Genomic DNA, 24,371 nt, shown 5'->3' with positions numbered 1-24,371 from the left:
GTGTACAGTTCACGAATAATGACTTGATCTTTTGACAACAGATCGGTTGGGTTTTCGTTGATGTTTCTGCAGAAATCATTGAAGTTTGCCTCTTTTATGTAACTCGAATAAGAAGATTATTTTGCAATAACATAACCACGGTACACATTGACACTGGAGTTGGCAAATAGTTTGATAATGAAAATGAGGTAAGCTGAGCTTTGCTGATATCTCATACTCGTTTTGTGAGACTTCGATCCGTGGGCGTAATTACTTTTAAAACCGCCGGTAATGTTTTTCCGAATGATTGTAAGTCTGAGTTACGAATCCAGGAAAATTTGAACTTCCTAGCCCGCCATGACACCCCAAATTGGGGTGTGCACCATCCTTCTCGTTTAAGGCGTCGATCGATCATGTCACGAAAATTATCATGTCACGAAAATTGTCGTGTTTTGGAAAAGTGGTATTCCCGCCAAAATTTGAAACGACTCAACCTAGCTAGGCTGGCGATCTTTACGTTTCCACTGGAGTTTTTTTCTAATTTTAGAGCAAAATTCAAATTTGTGAGCTTGCAAGCCGCACATGTTATGAGTTTATAATGATGCATAATTAATTGTAAAATGGATTAAGTCTACTCGACAGAATTCATTCTGAACATGCCCCCCCCCCCCCTCCCCCTACATCGACTTTTACGTAAAATGAAACTATGTTTCGGTAGGCATTTTCCATGAAAAGGTAGGAAATTGAGACAATTTTGCCTCTTTTTGAACACTTTTAGGGTTTCGTGTTCACGGATCGTTGGTTTAAGAGTGTTTCACCATCTGGCTGCAAAAGTGATTTATTTTGGCTGCAGAGGATGTTGACTTTCTGAGTCTTTATTGAACACACCCCTTCAGCTGGCTGGTATGTTAGTTGATAATGTCCGTGGCAAAGAGGACAAGCTCTCAGTTAAGGACATTATCAGCTGGCATACCAGCGAGCCTGAAAGAGGTTTATATATGGCCCCTCCTCCCCTTTAATTTTCATACCTTGCAAAAACTGCATATAAAAAACCCAGGGTTCATGGCAGATGCATATATGCAACTAGCTTTTTAATATTACTATCACTGAACTCTACAAAATGAGTTTGCTTATTGATCATGTGAAGTAATGGAGATAAAACCATGGAAATTTTGAGCTGGCTTTCTTCAATGGAAATAATGCAAGGAGAAATATTGATGCAAATGGGGGTTAATACATGATAACTGTCCAGTGATGTAAAGTAGCCACTAAAATTGTGTAGAAATTGATAGTTTGCTCACAACAAGAAATAAATTAAAATCTTACAGCAATTAAAGTATTCTCAATGAGAGTGGGGTCAACAAATTGATCGATCTACAAACAGGTTTAAAGGTTGTCATGGGGATGTGATCCAAAATAAAAGAAAAATGGCAAGATTTTGGCACAGCCCCATACTTTATTATGCATACAATTCTCGGTTAAAGACAACAATGGAAAAACAATAGATTGCCTTTGATACTTAACTGCTTTGTAATGGTAATACTAGGACTGAGTAGAGTTCAATACAGTCTGTCATCAGAGGAGTGATGAACAAAATCTCATTACCATGAAGTAGGAGTCAAATTTCTTAATTATGAGTGTGATTATGGTCATATCTGGACAACATGAAGTCCTGTTACCAATAATTATAATAAATCAAATTTATGACAATATTTGAGAAACAAGCTATGTTAACTGTTATATATATTTATTCATAAAAAACATCAGGAACTGGGCAAAATGCACAACTTAAGCGCACATACATGAGGCATATAATTCGTATTTCACAGGCATGACATATACTGTCCAATTACAAGTACCGGTATAATGCCAATACTGTCTTATTCAATTTTATAGTTTTAGAAAAGTATAGTTATGAGGTTATGTGGAAATCACTTCAAAAATATTCCAAGATTTCAAATTTTCAGAAGTTTCAAAACTGCTATGAAGCTTTTGGGTTGAGATTCCTTGGTATAATATTATACGAAACACCTTCAAAGTGATTTTTTTTTGTTTTGCAGTGCCATCTTCTTTTTAATACAGAGCAGTATTTTGTTTATATTCTTGTTTTGCAACTCAGTGGAAAGCTCAAGAGGTGATAGAAGTTCCAAATTTCATCATTGTATTAATACATGTTTCAAAGGATGTGACCTTGATGAGTACCCTGGAAAGCTGCCAATATACTTGACTCTGTTTTGGTGGGATTGCCCCGATGAGTGCAAGTACCAGTGTATGCATAATATCACACAAAGTGATGTGAGAAATAATCGACCAGTCAAGCAATATTACGGCAAAGTAAGGGACTTAATTGAACGCTGATTCTGCTGTAGTGCCTTAACTTAGAGATAAAGTAACCATAATTATCATAGGACCCCTACAGCCCTATGCGTGCAATCCCATTAAAAACCATTGTAAAAGTTAACATGTGTAGGACCAGGTGGGTTGACTTGAGCTGGTCCTGAAAAAGCCAACCAATCCTGGACTCACATGGCTTTGTTGCAAAAACTGAAATGAAAAAAAAAATGAGTTTAAATATTCACATTTTTTCAATAAATTGTGAGTTTCTTGTGCTGACTTAAAAAAGGAGAAAAAAGTTTTTATTGAAGAATATTTTTTTGTGATGTCTTAAGCATGTGCTCGTCTATCAGATACTATTTAGATCAAACAAAATTTTCAAAATTTTGAGACATACAGTGGTCATATGCTGAAATACCCATTGACTGAGTTTGATCAGGCTAGATAGGAAAATATTTGGCTCTTGATCATGACACACAGACCTTGCTGCACTTGGTCTGTATGTCATTAACTCCCACCAAATATTTTCCCCTCCAGCTCTCAACAAGTACATATTAAAAGCTGTGTGTTATGCCTTTTTACCTGTCTCTCTTTCTTTCCTTCACTCTGTTATTTTATTTGTTCATTTCGTTTTGTTTTTTTTTTATAATTATATATATATTAACCAAGCTTTTGACTTTTTATCTATTAACTATTTACTGCCCATCAATATCTGCATTCTTCGTACTCTTCTTTATACACATCCTTTGGGGCTGACAAGGAGAATTTGTTTAACGATCAAAGCTTCTTAGATTGGTGATCATTTTCTTTATTCTCATTATCTTGCTGAATCATTCAGCAGTATTACTACAAGGGGAAATCAAACACTGATCATGCTTGGGATTTAAAGGGTTAAAATAGTTATAAGATAAATTTACTCATTAGTTAACAAATACACGTAACTAGCTTAGGATTGTGAAGGTGCAGTCTGATCGTCCGGGTGAGTGTAGTCCTGAGAAGGACTGTTGTTGGTGGTAGTGACTGACGTTTTGAAATCCTGTGCGGAAGTCATTATCAGAGTCAAGTGAATGATTGTTGTCAGTAACTTAGGATTGCTTATAGACACAGTAACTAAAGATGATTTCATCTTCTGAATTTTCAGTGGCCATTTGTAAGATTTCTCGGAATTCAAGAGCCTGCGTCTGTCTTATTTTCAATTTTTAATGCAATTGGCCATCTTCTTGGATGGAAGATGCTCAGGTCTACAGTTCCAAACTCAAACTACAGCATGCATCTAGTATGGAAAGCAAATTTGGTGGTATGGCTGATTTGTTTTGTGATTCTGATCCAAATATGGTAACGTGTGAGAAATTAGAAAAGGTAACTTGCAGCCTTTTTAGGAGTGTTTAACTTACAGATTGTATTTATTGTGAGTCCAACCTTGCCTGAGAATTTCTTTAAGCCAGTTGTGACCCAATTCAAGGCACCTTGGAAATAAATAAAAATTGAGCATCCATCATGTGTCCAACAGTTTCAAGAAAGATTGCTCAAAAAATTATGACCAGCCATGATTTCTTATTATATATCAATGATTCAGAATTAGTTTCTAAACTTGTAGGAATTTTACATAAGAAAGTAACAGTTATTGAACAGTGAGGAATTAAATTTCATTTTTAACTATCAAACGGTTTTTTTGTAGGTGAGTCTAAATGCTTGGTTCTGGTCAACAGTTTTTCATACACGGGATTTTAACTGGACTGAGGTAAACTCTCTTCCTCTATGTGGGGCTCGACACTAACTTTTCAACTTTCTAGCCATGTGGCTAGTGACAACTTAGATGTTACAACAATTTCAGTTTGTTTTACTAGCCAAACTGGCTAGTGGAAATCAAAAACCACTAGTTTTTGGTGAGGTTGCTACAGTTAGTGTTGACTCTGCCCTGACCACAAGCATTCAGTGTTCTGACAGTTTGATAAGGGTTAGGACTATCTGCAATGCACACTGTTTTGTGAGATTTGGTATAGGATGGGACAGTAACACACTCATGGACTGTCTTTGAAGATTCAGTGAGAGTATATAACTGGTACAAATAAGTTATACTCATGTTTGTTATAGACTCAAAGTACTAGTTACCGTGATTGATCATGATTACAATCATGATTAATACAATGTCAAGAAGACAAGTGATGGCAATAAAGAAAAATATTAATTAGTCGATTATTAGAACTAACATCATGAGAGCTGTATAGCAGACCTTAAGGAGATTTACTAAATGAGGGCTTGGGGGTGAAAGATTTGACATAAAATTCAATTTTAGTCACCACCTCCCGGTTAGCTCAATTGGTTAGAGTGCTGGATTGTGTTGTGCAGGAGGTCGAGGGTTCGAGCCCTGGCTGGACTGATACTCATGGTCTTAAAATAAGTGAGGAGAATTTGCTACCTTTCTATAATCAAGAAATAGATAGATATTCTAGTCTTCTCGGATAAGGACAAATAAACCGTAGGTCCCGTCTCCTGCAGGGTTAGGGGTAGGAGACGTTAATTTCCCACGCACGAGATTACTGTATGGTGGATGTCCTCCCCTAGATGGAATGGGTGGGTGTAGGCCCTGAAAAGCCTCTATGGGGAGTGGTCAATTAACCTAATATGTATCTATGTATAGGCAGTGCTCTCTCTATGACTAAGTAATATACATTACTGTAACAAACACACCAGCAACGTTTCAAACTGGCAAAATGACAATGTAAACCATACCTGACAGTTTGGATATCTAAACAGGCATGAGATGCAGCATAACAATCGCATGACCACAAACTACATAATATCAATGACATTTTTTGCATGAAAACTCAAAATATATTAGTAAATACCAACACAATGTGACTGAAGCCTAGTATGTCAATGGACTGCTGGCCCTTAAATTTGTTGTAACAACACAATTGCTATAAAGTTTACATGAAGGATATGGGAAACAATTTAATTCTTTTATTTGATAGTTAGGATCTCACTATAAGTCATTGACATGACTTTGAAAATTAGTGACAGCATTTTAGAATCATTGATGGTGTAATATAATTATGTAAATAGGAATTTGTTGTGCAGAATTCTCAGAACTGGCTCTAAATGAAATTTTCATGAATAATGTTTGGAAATGAAGTCAATTATCAAAAGCTTTCAGATATTCGTGGTGAAAGCTCTGGGTTGATTTCCTTTTTTATGCACATTCTTTCAGAAAATGGATTATTTCTGTGCCACATCTTTGGTAATGTTCTCCTTCTTTACCTGCCTAATGAGGTTAGTAAATATTGAGTTTGGATTAGATATTACTAACATCCGTTGTGAAATCCTTGGTGATCCTCCCAATAAATCCAATTGGCCTGCAGGAACACTGTAACAAACCAAATGAGCGATTTAAAATTTTCTAGATTTTTTGAGGAAGCTTATAAAACTGTAGGAAGATGACAGCCAAAATTCCACTGTGTGCAATGAGTTTTCAATTTATTTGTTTTTAAAGGGGATTCATTCTTTTTGGGACCTTGGCATGCAGTTTACTGTTAGTAGTTTTTACTTTTTGAATAAATATATTGTAAACAATAATTACTGACAATTTTGTTATACACAATTTTGTTTATGGCCCTGATTGAACAGGTTCATTGGATTGGAAAATAAGTGCAGGTATGTTAACCTTTTATCATCCATGAGTGATCAAGAGAGAATTTCTCCTTTTCATATCAATACAATATCAAGTCAACAAGTGAGGAGAAAAAAGAAAAAAGAAAAATATCAATTGGGGATCTGATTCCAACATCATTGTGTGGCTAACAAAAGTTAATAACTGACAAATATGTCCAATCAAACCTCAAGCATTTCAAATTTCAAAATTTTCAGGGGGGGATGCACCTGGACCCTCTCCCCCCCTTCTAAGGGGGTCAGGTGCATACTCCCTAGCATTCTGGGACATATTAATTTGCTTAGCAACATGCCATGTTTGCATGCAAACACTTAAATTCAGCTCCCCTAACTCTGTTCAGATTATGTACATCCATTGCATTTTACTACAATAAACAACTCTGGGGATGGATTAATTTTGATACTTTCTTTTTTCGGGGGATCCTCTGATTATTATCTTGATATACTCCTTTCCAGTAATTTTTACCTTCACACTGTTAATTTCACCCAAGCCTTAATGTGCCATGTTCAAATATGCTTATCATTTACTTTTCTTGCAGCTGTTTCCTCATTGGATTACTTCTATGCAGTATTTACAGCACTCATGTTTTTTATTTGGGCTTTATAAATTTCGACTATGGATATAATATGAAGTTTAATGTTACAATAGGTGAGTTGAGAAGATACACTATATAACTTGTCTGTGTTTATAGAATAATTATACTAAGCTTAGATGGTTATCCTGTTGGGAGATCCTAGTCAAAATCAAAATGTGTTAAGGGAAAAACAGCAGGGATCTGGTACTTGCATATCGAGCAGTTGTTAATACAGCCTATAAACGATTAATATGATAATAATAATAATAATAATAATAAGAAGAAGAAGAAGAAGAAGAAGAAGAAGAAGAAGAATATAGTAATAATAAATGATGATGATAAATAATAGTATTTAAAAAGGGAACCCAACTTGTTAAGGCAGCTTTAAGTGGGGCCCTCAAGAAGGAATAAGTTGCTGTGTTGGTTTTAATATAATGTTAAAAACATGAATAAAAAGTAAAAAGATCATGTAAAAAAGTATTAAGTTTTGCTTTGAAAACAAAACAAAAACAATTTAGAAAATAATTTATTTCTCATGCCTGGTTGACTGGGATTGGATCAGCAGGACAAACCATGATATGGGTGAATCAGATTCAGCAGTCAAGATCTGTCAAGAGGCTTATCTTGTCCACCTTTCTTGAGTTTTTTCAGCTTGCATCTGGCAAGGTTTTTCAAGCCCTACTTGTGCCATCCCATACAGTCCTCACACAGGGAATTATCTGTATCTTATCACAAGTTTTACAAGAACTGCAATCAAATAACTTAAATAAAAAACAAATATTCTGATAAAATTAATATCAAGCAAGTAGCCATTTCAGTATTACTAATGATTTTTGTTTGTCATTTAGGTGTTATCAATTTACTCAGTTGGTTAAGCTGGTGTTTGACAGTAAGCATGACTGGAAGTTTAACAAATCGACAGTGGTTCATTGTGAGCTGTACTAGCTCTTATGGACAATGATATTCATCATAATCATAGAGGTCAAAATGTTGTGGACTCTAGAGGCGTAGTTGGGTGAGTAGGCAACAAATTTTGACCACTGGGATGACGATTATCATTGTCAGTAACAGTACAGACAAGGTTAAACCACTGTTGATTTGTTCTTTATCACAATATCAACATCAATTAAAACAATTTTTTTGGTGCATGAGAAAGATCGTGACACATTAATGCAAGCAAAGTTGTTTGCACTCATATCATCAACAGCAAATTGGCCAATCAGATTGCAACATTACTGCCAATTGGGTTGAAAATATGATCTGTCTTCACTGACTCCATATATTTATTTACTGATCTTCTCTGGCCTCTCCGTTACAGGTGATAATAATTCTTTACACCCTAACAACAGCATCCATATTCTCCCTTCACTGACTTAATCTCCATACATTTCAATCAGTAGTGACAAGGAGAATTCAAAGGGAGAAATTAGATGCTGGTCACTCTTATGGTTTAACGGTTAAATCTTGGAACAAACTAATCCTGTCAAACCACAGGGAGCCCATACAATCTGTTTGTGTGGCTGACTGTTGTTTTATAGTGAGTGTACCAGATTTACTGTTTTCCTCACCTATAGTGATATATTGCTGACTATGTATATACAGTGTAAATCAATGATAAATAAATAATGTTGAATTACTTTACCTGTGGTGTATAGTCGTCCTTTTGCCTCAAAAATGTTTCTTTTTTTTAGCGATTTTGAATTTGAGGCAAAAGGACGACTATACACCATAGCTAAAATAATTCAACGTTTATTTTTCATTGATTTATATACATACAGTCAGCAATATATCACTATAGGCGAGGAAAACGGTAAATCTGGTACATTCACTATAAAACAACAGTCGGCTACACAAACAGATTGCATGGGCCTCCTATGGTCAAACCTAATTCAGTTCCACCTTAATGATTCTATCAAAATTGATTATAATGATATGATAATAGTTTCAAATAAGATGTCTCATCAAAATAGCAAATCAAATTGTTGATACACAGTAGTTATGTACAGTAGCCTCAGGTTAAAGTGGTGTAGATTTAGAATATCTGTTTTTCATTAGTGTTCAAGGTGAAATGAGAAACTGTACAGCATCCATTTCAAAAAATAATAGGCATTCCATTGCTGTTCTCCAATCAAATCATATTACCAACAAGATAAATTGATCAGTTAACATTTCCTTTATAGCATTACAAACAACAGCCTTACGTGTGGAAATGTGCTTTTGTGTCATTTGGCGTGTTTTTCCTCTTAGGTCTGGAGGTAAATGGAAAACTCATTGTTTATCAAATATCCAGTTAGAATTAATAGCTGTAGGTGATCAAAGTGGTTGTAAGGACTGTACTTTCTACTAATTTCATTCCTGTACAATAGTTGGAATGGACGGTAACACAATATGTTCATCACACCTCAACAGTCTGTCAGGTCTGTGACTCGGCACTTTGGTGAGAAACTGCCCAAAAAAGTTGTCACAAAATGAAAACTATAATTCCAAACTAAAAAGATGCATTAATCTTTTGCAACCAGAAAATTTTGTTACTTAATTTAATTTTGTATTCTTTGATAGCCAATATTGCAGTGATTTTTCAATATATAAATATGCTCCTTGTGCAACCAAATGCTGGCTTTGTTTTCAAATCAATCCTTGGAACAGGCTGACTGGTAACACAAGCTGAAACTCATAGAGAAAGACAAATTTGTTAAATTATAGATGAACTGTCTTCCTCTGTCTTCAGTTGGGTGACTTTCCACCGATCTTATGGACGTTTGATGCACATTCATTATGGCATCTAGGAACTTCTCCTCTCTGTTATTTTTGGTACAGGTGAGTCTTTTGAAATGAGACATTGTTTTATTTCATTTTTCCTTTGACGAGAGTTCAAGGGGGTAACAAGGTAATTTGGTAAAATTACATAAGAAAAGTAAAGTTGTAACAAATGAGTTTCCCTTCGTCAGAGGGAATGACGAAGGGCTAACGCTCGAAACGTCAGCTTTTTAACTCTTTATGGTGGTCAATTTACAATTTCAACTTAATTGATGTTCAGTTCTTATTAACCGAGCGGGAGGTCTGTATGGAAGAATCTTGACCGAGGTCACCAGTACAGACCGAACGCAGTGAGGTCTGTACCAGCGACCGAGGTCAAGATTCTCCCATACAGACCGACCTAGCTCGGTTGTTAAGATGTTTATTATATGGCTGTGTCTTATATGCCATTTTTTTATATTCTTTGTACCTTTTTTTTCTAGACCGATCTAGATGCCGGTCTAGATGGTAAAATCTAGACCGCTTTCAATATTGATTTCAGCCAATCAAATTCGTGAATTCGGTAGTTCCCAGTCCTTGTGAGACACAGCCATGTGATAATAACAAATAACAAATCAGGTTTGTTTTTTAGCAACCCCTACAAATATTTTTCATCCCTTTATTTCATTTTATAGAAAAATCCGAGCCCCAGATGGATTTTTCTATTACATTACATTAAAATTGTTTCATCTTTACATGCTCATTTCATTTTTCCCCATATTAGCAAACTGTTCTGTTTTGAGACAGTTCTTTATAATGCTATCTCCTTTGATATTTTCTGCCGGAGAATATACTTTTCAGCCCAGTCAGAATGTGCTGTTTGGCTTGAACCATCAAACATGTCAATAGGTTTTTAGTCCACTGTTACCCCCTTGTTTAAGCAACACGTATTTTTTTAAATTTTATTTCAGTTTTCTAGCAGACGATGCAAAGCATCAGCTATCAATGCAAAAAAAGAGAAGAAAGAGTTCTTGAGGACTTTTAGTAACCGTAATTCATTAAAACGTTCATGGTTGTAACACTCCGACCAAACCGTCACAAAAATAGCCCAGACCTGTAAGTTTGTAATTATATAGTTTAATTAAATAAATTAAAGCTGCTTTTAGTACACCCTAAAATGCATTTTTTTTTTTTTAATAATTTTGCATTCTTGAGTTGATAAAGCGTTCTTAAGTAAACGATTAGCGCGTGAAAGATACATCACTGGTCATTTTACCAGGTTCTGAATTTATTATATTTAGGTAACTGTATTGTTTACCGTCTGCAGAACGGTGCAATGCAAACGTCTACAATGCAAATTCAATTAATTTTAGAAATGAAATATGGGAACGGATCAGCTTTTAGGTAAAATTGCAATTGAAAGTTTGTTATAGTAATGACTCAATAAATAGTAACAACTTTTGATTCGATGTTTTGTTTTGTTGTTGTATTTTGTTTTGTATTTATTTATTTATTATTATTTTCTGTACATTTTAAATTTAACATTAACATTTTACATTACGCTATTCTGCATCTCTTACACACGCCCTAGTATGGCAAGATGTTGATATTTTTTGTCTTAAAAAATGTTAATTGAGTTGCGAGCCAATTCTTCCACGTACTGCGGGACCCAAGCTCCCAGGGAACTGAGTTAGATTGAATAGGCGTTGGAAATGTAACACGCGTCAATAGTGTTCTTTATTTTCCGTTTTCTTTATTCTCCTTTTCAAATAACGCTCTCATACATGACTTTAGACTCGCCCAACGAATCTTTCATCAGCTAGAAGTTCTTCATACACAATTTATTCAAGAAAAAATGAATGATTAACCTTCCTTTTAAAAAGTGGGTGCTATTTCCATTTTACCTGAGACCATTCTTTATTTGTCATTAAACTGTCAAACAATTCTTCATGATCCTATTAAGATGACTTCGTCGATCCCACGAATGGTTTTCCCTTTGTATTTTCTTTACTTAACGACGTCGCTAACTGTTCCTGGGTTTCAGGTTGGCCGTTGAACACTTTTCTCCTTACAGATAAGCTTTTACAAAGAGAATATTGTGGACATTAACATAGGCTGTGGAAATTTACAACAGCAATAGAAAAAACATCCTATGATCAGCTATTGTGTCAAAAAATTAACCCAGCCAGATGTTTTCTTATGCGAATGAGTCATTTTTAAGCTTCAAAATACGCCCCAGTTAAGTAAATGCCTCGGAAAATAAACAAATTGGGTAGAAATCGACGAAGCTGCTTGTGCATTTTGTAATTTATGGCCATGAGTGATGTTTCGAAGTTTTCGTTAAAACCTTTCAAAGCATTACGAGTTACAATAAATCATTAAATGCGCGGACAGATCATGCGATCTTTTGTCCTTTACATTTTGAAGTAGGGTAAATTAGATCTTTTTGGAAAACAACATCGCAGTCCGTAAGCTGAATTACGTTGAATTTACAATGACTATAAAAATATATAAAATCTACATCTGAAAAAGAAACATATGTACAAGTTATAATGTAAAAATTTACAATGAATAAAAGAAAATGTAAAATCTGTTTCTAAAAAGAAATTTATAGATATATGTAAATACTTAAGCTATAATATGAAAAAGTATTGTGAACCTAAAATGACGGTCGCTCTTAAAAAAATAAACTTAAACAAAATATTTGGTGGCGTTGGCGATTATAAAACTAGTCTGGTACCGCTTTGTTTTACAGACAAGTACTGTGAATTTGTTTGTGCCCCTTAAAGAAATTAGGCAGTCGTTGACATTTGGCAGTAGATGGTGTAGAGAGTGGTCTGTATTATCTACAATGTTCTTCAATAAGCGCTCGGTAAGGGCCTGCCGCCTTGCATGGAGGGTGGTGAGCCAAGACGTCTGGGGGCGTCAGAGTAACTGGCGTACTGGGGAGATGATCCTCAGGGCGCGCCTTTGAAGCTTCATCAATTTCAAGTTACATTAATCGAAATACTTTTCAACAGTTGATAAATTCTCGCGTGTTTTCTTTGAGTTGATCATTTGATACAATAGCAAGCTTTACGTTTTGGTATTCTTAGAAGTTAGGTTCGTTTATTCATTTCTTGAATTTTTAAGAGAATGCTTCACGGAAATCCTGATGCACTCTTTTGCCTAATTATGCAATTGCCACTGACCAATAAGGAACGAGGTTATCTTGTTACTTTATGATAATGTTATTCATAGGTGACAAGAGTTGTGGTTACTTGAAACTCTGAGTCCTTGGGTCAACACAAACCTCGAAGCCAGTTTATTGCAAAACTGCCACAAGAAACCCACACCCACGCACAGTATCAATAACATTAAACACGACACTGCTGGATACGAAAACCACAAAACCACGTTTTGTAAAAAAAAAAAGAGGAACGCACGCCCCCAACCTGCTAAAAACAGCTGCCGTGCCGTCAACCCTGGAGGCTGAGGTACACGGAAAACTACTAATACAAATTGACTAACAACAAAATCTCCAAAGTTACAAGCAACATTTTGAGTATAGCGGGAGTAAGAGTTCAGACATAGACTGATTCAAATTTGTAATGAACAACACTGTTTATCACAATAAGCTACCTATAATTCCACTAAAACAGACCCAGTCCTCTGATCCGTACTGGCAAATAGCTATTTCTGCCTGATTCGCGATGCTCCGCTCTTAGAAATACCATTTTCTATTTGAGCCATGTTCTTAGTTGCAGTGTTGATTATTTTGTGTTCATAAATTCCAATTTGTGATCGCCTTTTACGAAGAGTTGTATTCTTGCGACTTTGAAGAAACAGAATCTTTCCCTTTTCCTCATTTACAACTCGTTTGGCCATCCTGACATTTTAATCAGTGGGCTTTATTTATTTGGCGGATTAAGTGCGCATTATTCTACATCTCGCAATTATTCAAGTAGTACTTTCCAATCAAGTGCGATTTCTGACTAGCTTATCCTTGTGTTACATGGGTGTTTTAGTGAATATATTCTGAATCATTTGTTTTAAGGAATCGACATTTATACGCGGGGAAAAGAAAAGTGAAGATGCTCTTGCTTTTGTTACTTTAAGTTTCGTAAAATTGCAGGTGCACACAAAGAATGGGTTGAATCTCCCCTAAGCAAAGCGATCAATGTACCGCGTGGGATCACAGGATAAAACTCTGGTGTAAGTCAGATTCAAATCATCCTCTGAATTGTGATTTTTTTGTGTGTTTTGTTTGTTTGTTTTCTTTTTTTAACTTTATATAAGAACGGTGTTTCTGATTGAGTATTTTAAATCGTGTGCAATATTCTGGCTGACGCCGGGTAAGAACCGCGGGAAATTGCGTGGTGTTTTCTAATTGAGCAAAGAATGCTGTGGGCTCATACTGAAAATGATTTCGCTTGAAGGGCACGTTCGGATAGTTATCAAAGGCTAAGTCATTATATGATTTGCGTCATTTTTTTTTTACTTAGAGTTCTCATTGACTTATGGTGATGTCAGCCTATATTCTGATTGGCAGTTGTGATAACTTTAGTTTTGGCTTATTGAAACTCAATTGATAACTACTCTATCAGTGACAATTTTATATTGTAAAGAGAAAATCCACAAGGGTTACTCCCACCAATGAAAGAGCTACCTAAACCTTTTTTCCATTGGCCAGTCAATGAATTACTTTTCACTAGCTCAGACACTTTGCTTTGGAGCCGTATAATTTCATCAGTTATAGAAAGAGAGTACTTAAGTTATATCTTGAGTTGAAGAATTAATCAAATCGTTTGGAAGAGGAGTTATTTAAAAAAAAGTATCGCCTGGCCGCTCAGTTACCCTTCAGTAGCTTCCAGAGAGAGCCTGGTAAACACCTTAAACCTGCTACCTTCCTGATGGACCGCTGACCTAGATACCTCGGAAGAGGACAAGGAAAATGTAAAATATGATTTCAATAAAAAGTAATCATGTTCTGTTGAACATTACTAGCAGTTTCCGAATGGTGAGTCTATCACATGCATGCATATGCAAGGAAAAACTTCAGACTGGTTTTCTTTGCTAGTTCCTTAATTCATAACAAGAGCTGGGATAAGCGAGAAGCTGCAACTTTTAAGGCAGCTTGGAACGCCACAGAAACGTTAATAATTCTTTCACTCTTTCTCAAGCAAATGTACTACAACACAAGATATCCAGTCACTCAGAAATCTTTCTAAGTTTAAAGTGTAAACTCAAAGTAGTTAAAAAATCATTTTCTCCTAAGGGCGTCGATATTTGAAAAGACCTTACATCTTTAAATAACTGTATTTGCATAGATCTTCAAGCAGGTGAAAAGTTATCTACTCTGTATACGAGAAATTGAATAATTTTCCTTCAAAATATTTTCCTCTAACAAAGGTATGATTAGCTTTTTCATTTTTGTTTTCCTTAATTTCCTTCCCTACGCGAACGTTAAACCTTCCTAGCGTAAGATTATTCATGCTTTTAAAGCAACAAACTACTTTGGATTACAAGTCTCTAGGTCAGAAAACCCCACGATAAGACAAAACAGTTGGACCAAACTGTTAACAAAAGTTAATTGATGATGTAAATTGGTTTCTGTGAAGAGTTTTTTCAGGCTGATGTTCCGAGCGTTATCCCTTCGTTAGAGAGTTAGCTTTAGAGACCCTCTATGGTGACTAATTTGCATTATCAACTCAGTTGATGAAACCATTTATCTCGTGATACCCCCAACGACGCAGCACCGCGGTCTTACTTAATTTACTCATTTGTGAAGAAACGCTGCTCAGCGGGCAGAGATGTTCAGGAATAGAAGATTATAGACCAGTTATAAAAGTTTTTCAGAAACATGAACTTCTAACGAGCAAGCAAGAATCCCAAAATGGCGCATTATTAGTTCAACTGTTCTTTGTAGAGTACAAATGAACACGCGAAACGAGTACAAGTATCACGCGATATTTGTACTCCAGAAATATCCGCGAAATTTTCCCGCACTGAAATAACAATTTGGCGCGTTGGATAATAAATCTCTTATTAGTCGTTTTGTTGTGTAGTATCGCTGAGCATTTTTACTTATTGTTTGTATTTTGACGAGCCCTACAGGCTCGTCAAAATACGGCACAACTCGTAAAAATACTCAGCGATACTACACAACAAAACGTCTAACAAGGTAAATTTATCATCCCTTATAGAACTCGCACGCGCAAACTGAAAGGAAAAATATTTATTTTTTTCTCTAACCTAAAGTCATCGTTATTCTTTATTGATTGATTCGCCTGCAGGCAAAATAGGGGTTTTGATAAACCATAATAAGATGAATGTCGAGTCATTTCTACACTGTTACTGCAAAACAAGAAAAAGGTTGAAAGGTTCGTTGCCTCGTTCAGTTTCACAGAATCATGTCTGCCACGATAAAAATCAAGCAAGTTAATCAGCGAACGATGTATCTTTTCTCTGCAAAATCCACGACATCGAACCTTTACCCAATTTAACAGAGTTGGGCATGAAAAGAAAGGAGAAATAGAGAGTTATGACTTGCCTAACCAGCCAAACAAACTTTTAGGTGTAAAACGTACGCGTTCTCATGTTATTAAAACATCATTTAGGGGGTTTGCGTTGCCACGATGGCAACGTCTGGCTAAGCAATTAAATAATGAACTTTCATTCCACTGGAGGGGTTTTGCGAATAGTATAAGGGGCTTATCTACTTAAACGGCACCAGATCTCCCCATCTACTCAACATGTGAGTGGAACGCCTGGTTTGAAGTTGAAACGTCAATCGCTTGTCTCCAGGTTATCTGTCCCAAGGCGGTGCAAAATTAGGTGATTTTGTTGTTGTTTTACATTCACTACCCATAGATACACTAAATCTTAAAACGCACACGAGATCTATCATTTCGATAAACTGTCGTTGCCAACGCCGTCATGGTTAACTTCCAAATGATATTCTAAATCAATTGGTTACAGTGCGTTGCTTGACAGAAGCTATAGAGTAGCCTTGACGGGGTGTGGAAAAAACCTGGACTTTGTAACAAACTTAAACTGAAGTTTTCCGCTTTTTTTGTCAAAACCTGTGGGTCTAGTTGTATGAAGGGCGGATAAATCGCTCTCCAGGGGCTAAGTGAATGCAAAACGTATTGCGCTATCCACCGCATAGAGATTTCTCCGTTGGATAGCGTTATCAAACCTTCGAACAACCGAGGCCAGTTCACGAAGATTTCTCCAGGCTATCGAGTTTTTGACAATCGAGCTTAATATATATATATATATATATAACTAACTGCAGACAGTACTGTTTCGGCCTTCTGGGCCTCATCAGTGCAGTGCTAATGCTAGGATGGGGGAGAACCGAGACGGTCACCCCAAACGACCCAACCTTTGTGGTATCGTCTTTTTGTTCTAATTTAGTACAGCAAAACTTTAATGGGAAAGAGGAAAGCGGACTAAGTTCACATCAAACGATCACGCAATGGCTCTATTCGTCAAACGTGGAAAAATTTTTCCTCAGTGTAAAATTGGTGAAGGATCTCTCTCCTTGTACAGAGAGTTTCAACTCTCCTCTCTAAGGAGAAAACGCACAAAATTGGAACTTTCGTGAACAGTTAGACAGCCACATTCTGTTTATCCCTGGGCTCTTATATACTAAAATATACTCAACAATTGAATAAAACATAAGCACACCTTGAAATGGCTTTTTGCTTGAAGGCTGTGTCTTCAAAAAATATCCAAAGAAAAGAGAAATTGGAAACTTTTGCTTTAGTGAGAGTTAAATTGCTACAAGTTTTTTATCGATCGCGGGTGCTTTTATGGTCTAAGTGTTCTCAAGAAATTTTAGCCCAAAGAGTAATCAATTGGAAAATGCGATATTAAAACAGTTCGGAAGTCTCCTCTTGAAGGTAAAAAAAACATTAAATACTTAAACCTTTTAGTTGAATTGAATAGCGTACAACGTCGATTCGTAGTTGAATGTAACATGTGGAGGGAAACTTGTACGTAAATGGTAACAAATTTTAATGTGTTATGCGCATCAAAACTTTCAATTTACCAAACTTTTGCCTGCTGTTTAACAATTCACTTATCAGATACAATTTTTTTTTTTGAGGTATAAGAACGATTTCACTTAAAGCGTCACAAAAGCAATTTCTTGCACAGATGTTTTCTACCCTACTTTGGTTAATGTTGTCAGTCAGACGGAAGCTTTCGATTTGTGTCCATGTAACAAAACAGTTTGTCGAAAGTGGCTATCCATCTAAATTTTCTAGCGCCAAGAGAGTGGTTCAAACTCGTGATATCAACAGCCGATGTCTTCCATCTTAAGTTAGGTTTCTGTTTACAGTGAAGTAGATCTAGATGCTGGCCAAGTTTGTTTTGGCATGAAAACTGCATGGCGAAAATGGATGTGAATCTCAATTCTGAGCAGCAAAAAGTAATCTAAACCCCGTATTAACTCCACAAATCGATTTATTCTACTTTTAGTTTGATGAGCGATGTCATTTGAGCAGCCGGAAAGCTAATGAATATTGTTTCTGGTACAATACAATGGAATGAAATGAAAATGCATTAAACTCTCCGACGTTAATATTCAGGTGGACAATTTATAGGTCTACATCGTAAAACTTATGTCCAATTTGTCTCGTCAATTTATTCATGCGGATGTTTAACCGTAATTAACATTCAAATACTTTTAAATTTGCACGGAGTCTTCCCCACACTCAGTAATACATTATTGTTAACGTCAGATGAGAGGATTTAAACCACAACGCTTGCATCTGTATTTTTGTCTTTAATTTATTGCCTTTTCGCTTCGTTTAACTGCCTGGCTACTGAAAAATAATGAATAACAGAGAATGAACAGGTTCGCATCTTCAAGTAATACAGCAACGGAGAGATTGTTTTTTTTCGAGCACAGAATATTTCCAAGGTTCCTTCGTGTGAGTTTACTTATACTAGGTTGAATTAGATTGAACTTCGATTGCGCTTCTTATAAACTTACAATCTCGACCTCGTAAAATAACCTGGTAAAACACCCAAAAATTATGTATAAGTGTTTCTTTTTTTCCGTTTTCGACCGAGAAATCATAAAGGCTATGTTTAACTCTCTCCGTGGTTATTTTGAGAGGAGGTGGTCACATTTTGAGAACATTACAGAAATACGATATCTAGGTATCATCTACGCCACATGGTCTTTTTGGATGATACAACGCAGAGTTAATCCAGATATTTAAGGGGTTTTAGCTTACTTGTTTTCCCGATTCGATACTGAATTTGAACTGCAGTTTGATTCGCTCCTAAACGCGATTCAATTGTGACTCGGTTGAGTGCGTAACGCGGAAGAGCGTTGTTTACATAACACGTACGCAAAGGTAGACTTTCCCACGATAGGTGCAAACGCTTGTTTACACCTACTCTCTTTATGGCAAATAAAATAAATCTGGAGAATAGAAAATAAAATAAACCATGTGAAAGGAACCAGATGTACTTTCAGTTTATTTCCTAAATTTATCGTGGTATTTTATGCAAAGTTTTCTGAAGATAAATTGTTTCCTTGCGTCAGTGGGTGCTAAATTATGTCCTAATTGACTATATTGGTGGAGAACGATAACTACAACTAAGTCTGTTACTGGCGCCCTGAAAACTTATTTCGTTACAGGCTTGCGTGTTTTATCTAAAAAAAAAAATTGAATATATAACCCATTTCATTATTCTTGAATAATGAAAATTTTTCCCAGTATTGCGTAATGTTAAAAACTATTTAAGTCCCCGTTAAGACCTATTAATTCTTTTGAATTAGTTATGAATTAGTAAAAAAAGAAGACTACAATTTACTAATAAGAAAAGCGTAGGAGGAGTGGGAAAAACTCACGAAGTTGCCCTTTAAACAAACGTCACAGCCTTGTTGATAACACAAGTTTTCGGCCCGCAGCTGGAATGGAAGGAAAGAAACATCAGAACCCGAGCAAATATCTCAAACTATGCTTGATAAATAGCTTGTGGCTGTGTTTGTCGTTCTTCCTCCAACTTCGAGGTATGTTAAGCTGGAATTATTTATTGCTAACATATCTAGTTTTGGATACAATGTATATATGAAGTTCATATATCTAGTTTTGTTGAGCTGACTGTACTAAAAATCCGAAAACGGTCTCCGAACTTTAAGGAGGTTTTAAGGCAGCGACTTTGTAGACGCAAAATCAGCTGCATGCGTGATTGTGATATCCGACACTCAAACTTTCTCCTGAAATATCAGCGTCCGCAGATGTGTCTGCAAAGTTTCAAACACCACGAAACTTCGACGCTCATTTCTATTCAGGGTTTTTCTTTTATGACGAGCACCTCCCATTCCAGGAGAACAAAATAATTAGCTCTGATTATAATAACTATTATATTTTGCTAGTAAATAAATGAAAGCTGCTACTCAAAAATTTCAGTAGGCTATGACATGAAAATTTAGGTCTGGAAATTTACACTGAGAGGATCCGTTTAACGTCTCTATTGTTCATAAGAGTCTCAATCATATTTTGAATCACGCGTACATAATGTTACTTTTTCTCGGTTGAGAACTATTGGGCAGCTGTAATACTTCAATCGTGCAGGGGAAGGCTTCACGTCAGGTATATCTTCTGTATGCCATACCCCGCCTTTATCACTTTTAATTGCTTAACACCCAAAATATATATGCTCAAGATTTGCTTTTAGCAATAAGTTTGTTCATCTGTTTATTTGCATATTTATTTATTACTCTACAAAAAAACTCTACAAAAAATCATGAACAGAGGGGCATTGGAAGAAATAGGATTAACAAAACTTTGTTGTTGCGAATCAGTTTTTTCAAGTTACATAAGCGAGTCTTTATCGAAGTAAAATGAGCTTAATTCTACGACGAAATTTAAGAAGATCTTCTGTGGCTTTCGTTGGAGCTTTTAGGAGAAAATGAGCTAATTTTTGGGCTAATGCCAAAAAAAAAAAAAAAAATCTAAATATTATAACAGACTCTTCAAATTAAACTTGTTTCTTTTTCCAAAACGGCTGCAATTAAAAAGGATGCCATGTTAACTTAGCTCTAAAAACCCTCAAAATGTTTTGTCTCTGAAAGGAAATTATTTTTTCAAGTTTGAAAGAAAATGTAGATATAAACATGTTAACAGCATGAATATTCTCATTGTTCGTGAATTATGAAATATTGACGATGTGTAATAAAGCGATTTTTAATTTTCATGAGTTCGGTTTTTAGTCTGTTCTCTTTTTTCATTATAATTGCAACTACCACGACCAACCGCAGATATTGGCTGGTAATTAACAGCTGGCAAATTGGAGTAATGAACACAGTGTGACTTCAATGTGTGTAAACGACAAGTGTTCGAGTAATTATACTGTTATGATCAAAGGTAAAATTTGTACAGCTAATATGTCAAAATTATGCCGTATGTGAGCAAAGCAAGTAATTAAGTTATAAAACAAAGTACTACTGTTGTGGCTGAAGATAACCGTTATATTGCTGAGTCAAAATCCGTAAGGTGCCGAAAATGAATTTGAATATATCTTAATGACTCTGCGGTTTCATTGCACGGTGCGCTTTCGTTGAAATACTTCAGTTTGCTCGAGAGCGAGGTTGTCTCCATAAAACCCCTTTAATTTTTTCTAGGATTTAGGAATAAATTTTTGTGTCTCCAATATGATATATACAGACAATTCCATATGCAGAATAGTTAACATTCCTTGTAAACGCAAATTAGCCGGTACTTTTGAAGTAAAGAGGCAACTAAAGCAGATTTCTAAAAAATTCTAGAAAAGATAAGTATGGGATGTTTATGGTGAACGTGTAAAAAAGAAAACATGAATAGGGCAAATTTTTCGTGCCGTCCAGATCTTGTTTGACCTTTCTTTTCTGATGATTTCTTTATAATTCAAAGATATTTCGCTCTCTCATGATCCAAAAAACATCAATCTGTCAGGGTCTCTCTCAAGATTGTGCGGCTGTGTTTGTATAGTTTTGTACACGACTTGAATCTATTTTCATATTCAGTGCATTAAACTTAATATACCCTCTACATCAATCTTCAATTACACTCTATTATTTTGCAATTACACTGCGAAGAGTACAAATAACGCCCAAGACGAGTAAAAATGTCACGCGGTACTTATACTCTAGAGGACCGGTTAGACAGGTTTTCTCCCATCGCACAAGCGAAGAATTGGATTGAAGTGACAAAAAAAATGGCGGACAGTTTGTATCATTTTTCTGACGACGAAGAGTCAGAATGGTATGTGTATATTGACCCACGTTTACCAAATAAATCGAACGAAGAAAAGCAGTTAGGCAACAATGAATTTCACATTTATTGAAGAAAATAGAAACAGCAACGCGACAACGCGCCAATTTCGTTCCGCTTCGCACACTTCTGTCTCTGTCACAATATTACAAGAAAATCCAGAATTTGAATGAGACAAACTTTGCAGGTATTCTTTCAATTGGCGGAAGCTATGCGGAGAATAATATCTGCAACTGGCACGTGAAGTGCGGGCATCAAAGCCGGACCTTTTATCCAAATAACTATCTAGAGTAAAGCATCAAAGCCGGACCTTTTATCCAAACAACTATTTAGAGTAAATATGTCCAAATCATTAAAACTTGGTAGGCGTTCAAGATATTTCTTAGTAGGAAGGCTTGAATTAAGACTGTTATTAAACTGACCATAGGAAGAGATGACATCGCATAAATAGTGTGGAAGCTCGCGTAAGAGAGCTGCGCTCATTCTTAAGTTTACCTTAGTTGATAATACTGCTTCTTGACTTATGGTTTCTTAACTTGATGATTGCTGCCGAGACACAAGATTATCCAAATCCGTCGTACTCTTTATTGCGATGGGTCGAGATCCCTCGTTTTTCCTCAGCCATACTATCGAGTTTTTGGTCCAGCAAAATGTATAATTGAACCTTTCCTTGAATTTTTTTGCATCAGACAGCAAGCCTTGAAGACGTGGAGTTAAATGAGCGCAAATTCCAGCATGCTCCAAAGAGACATTTCCCGGAAGGCCAATGCTTGTTGGGTTGATTTTGCTAACCTCCTTTCGAGATACCATGTCTTGCTCACGGGTAATCCTTCGAGTAAATTTACAAATTATAGGTTTGGGTCGCCCTTCGATAGCATGACGCGGTGTAATCCGGTGAGATAGATCAATGTCGTATGGTTTTACCTCCACACCAATTCCATTAAAGATTCTTAAACGAAGCTGTGACGTATCAGAAGCATTTTCATTAGGGAGCAGGGATGGCGCAGTGGTGAGAGCACTCGCCTCCCACCACTGTGGCCCGGGTTCGATTCCCGGACCTGGCGTCTCATGTGGGTTGAGTTTGTTGTTGGTTCTCGTCCTTGCTCCTAGGGTTTTTCTCCGGATCCTCCGGTTTTCCTCCCTCCGCAAAAACCAACATTCCAAATTCCAATTCGATCTGGAACAGTGGACAAGAATAGCCACCCAGTGGATGTCCATTGTTAAATCATTATTTATTTAATCATTATTTATTTATTTATTTATTTATCTATTTATTTATTTATTTTCATCCGGTCCTAGCTCAGGAACGCCTACAAGCTTGACATTGTATGAATAGCTATACTCTTGAATCTGATCGATGACCGTCGAAACTTTGGACACTTCAGTCGATAATTCCTTCAGCAATTTTTCAGGGGCAGATATTTTTTCCCAAGCTCGATCTCGGAATTTAATAAGATCGTCATATTCTTCGCTTAAGAAGTCCAGGGACTTCGATGCATCAGAATCGATTGTGACGCTTGCAGCATGGCTGCCAGTTTGATTCGACTTCAGGTCCTCCTGAACTTTCTTAAGCTCGGCAAAAACCTCCTCCACTTTTTCCTTCAGCTTGTCATTTTCAACTCTTAACGATTGCACGGTTTCCTTTACCATGTTAGACATTTATTACTCGTTTAACACAAAAAAATAAACACAAATCTCAGAGCTCTCTAAATTGCATCCGCACGCTACACAAACATACGCACTCCCGGTAAATAAATAAAGGCTGATAGTTTCGAAAGAAACTGTTTGGGGCTGCGTCGGTGGGAGTAACGAAATGATTTGGATATATCAATATATATTCCGTATATTTGGATATATCAATATATATTCTGGAATATATATATCAATATATATTCCGTTGCCACTTAGGTGGCACGGAAAGCCGTAAAAATCTTGAACAAAAGCTCATCTTTCAAACCGGCAGTCTAAATCCCACTGGGATCAATGAACGCTTTTCATTCCACTAATTTATTCATGTTTTTCTCGTTGCCATGCACCCACCAATAACGTAGCTCCATTTTCTGCCTTTAAAAGCACACACAACCCACAATTCCTCTATTCGCTCCGACGAAGGGCTAACGCTCGAAACGTCAGCTTTTGTAATCATTACGGTGGCCAATTTACCATTTCAACTTTGTTGATATATCCAAATTATCCCGGTAAATAAATATTCGCAAAATTCGCCCGCATTAAAATAACAATTTGATGTGTTGGATAATAAATAACTTATTAGACGTTTTGGTGCGTCGTATCGCTGAGTATTTTTACTTGTTATTTGTATTTTGACTCGTCCTACAGGCTCGTCAAAATACGAATGAATAAAGGCTGATAGTTTCTAAAGAAACTGTTTGGGGCTGCGTCTGTAGGGGTAACGAAATAATTTGAATATATCAACAAAGTTTAAAGGGTAAATTGGCCACCGTTACGATTATAAAAGCTGACGTTTCGAGCGTTAGCCCTTCGTCCGACGAAGGCCAGTCGTTAATGGAACTCTCAGGCCAACAAAGGTGCACCGCGCCAGGAGGAACAATAAAGATTCGCAGTCCAAACCCCACAGCCAACACGAACGTAGAAAGTTTAAAAAATTGCGAGGATGGACAACTTCTGACGTAAAAAATATAAAAAAATTTAATAAAAAACCTTTCGGTCAGAGACCTTCTTCAGTTATTTACAACTTTTGAAATAAAAAGAGCATTAAGTAGGATCGAAGTGCTAATGATTACGTAATTACAGATAACGACTAATGAAAAAGTTACCTCTCCTTCTCTAAACGCCAAAA

At 36.3% G+C, this 24,371-nt stretch overlaps 3 protein-coding genes and 1 long non-coding RNA gene across 11 annotated transcripts in view; 2 read left to right on the top strand and 2 right to left on the bottom strand.

Annotated features, from left to right (window-relative positions):
* Positions 1 to 25: 25 nt before the first annotated feature.
* Positions 26 to 10,762, top strand: LOC111328548 (GPI-specific phospholipase A2-like PGAP3). 4 transcript variants are annotated; one of them, XR_015994286.1, is made up of 11 exons: positions 28 to 188; positions 2,040 to 2,313; positions 3,455 to 3,610; positions 3,992 to 4,054; positions 5,525 to 5,586; positions 5,941 to 5,967; positions 6,522 to 6,631; positions 7,406 to 7,446; positions 8,738 to 8,812; positions 9,261 to 9,374; positions 10,265 to 10,324. XR_015994286.1 is itself a non-coding variant. In XM_088741975.1 (11 exons), exons 1-11 carry the CDS (start codon positions 178 to 180, stop codon positions 9,804 to 9,806), a joined length of 918 nt encoding a protein of 305 aa, XP_088598101.1. In that variant the 5' UTR covers positions 29 to 177; the 3' UTR covers positions 9,807 to 10,258. The 4 variants fall into 4 exon arrangements, 2 of the variants coding, with proteins under 2 accessions (XP_088598101.1, XP_022788745.2); XM_088741975.1 differs by lacking the exon at positions 10,265 to 10,324 and adding an exon at positions 9,797 to 10,258 and having other exon boundaries at positions 29 to 188; positions 9,286 to 9,374; XM_022933010.2 differs by having other exon boundaries at positions 31 to 188; positions 9,286 to 9,374; positions 10,265 to 10,762.
* Positions 1,416 to 17,094, bottom strand: LOC148718702 (uncharacterized). Of its 2 annotated transcripts, none has more exons than XR_015994303.1 (4): positions 16,968 to 17,094; positions 7,097 to 7,304; positions 3,708 to 5,680; positions 1,416 to 2,523 (listed from the first exon to the last, which is right to left on the bottom strand). It is a non-coding gene; the product is annotated as an uncharacterized LOC148718702 (long non-coding RNA). The 2 variants fall into 2 exon arrangements; XR_015994304.1 differs by having other exon boundaries at positions 7,097 to 7,282; positions 16,968 to 17,085.
* A 1,765-nt stretch (positions 17,095 to 18,859) lies between these two features.
* Positions 18,860 to 24,371, top strand: part of LOC111328530 (peroxidasin homolog) — a 22,413-nt gene continuing 16,901 nt past the window's right edge. The window contains exon 1 of one of the 4 annotated variants that reach the window (XM_088741966.1): positions 18,860 to 19,311. In XM_088741966.1, the coding sequence (XP_088598092.1) occupies positions 19,215 to 19,311 (97 nt within the window). In that variant the 5' untranslated portion in view covers positions 18,860 to 19,214. The remainder of the gene's footprint in view (positions 19,312 to 24,371) is intronic. The other 3 variants (XM_022932994.2, XM_022932993.2, XM_022932992.2) reach the window with 3 other exon arrangements.
* Positions 21,607 to 23,203, bottom strand: LOC148718701 (uncharacterized). Its single transcript, XM_088741995.1, has 2 exons — positions 22,830 to 23,203; positions 21,607 to 22,526 (listed from the first exon to the last, which is right to left on the bottom strand). Exons 1-2 carry the CDS (start codon positions 23,201 to 23,203, stop codon positions 22,085 to 22,087), a joined length of 816 nt encoding a protein of 271 aa, XP_088598121.1. The 3' UTR covers positions 21,607 to 22,084.

This window comes from Stylophora pistillata, chromosome 12, assembly GCF_964205215.1.
Source record: "Stylophora pistillata chromosome 12, jaStyPist1.2, whole genome shotgun sequence".
Taxonomy (NCBI): domain Eukaryota; kingdom Metazoa; phylum Cnidaria; class Anthozoa; order Scleractinia; family Pocilloporidae; genus Stylophora; species Stylophora pistillata.
The sequence above is the reverse complement of the archived record's forward strand: the minus strand, read 5'-3'. Positions and strand labels throughout refer to the sequence as shown.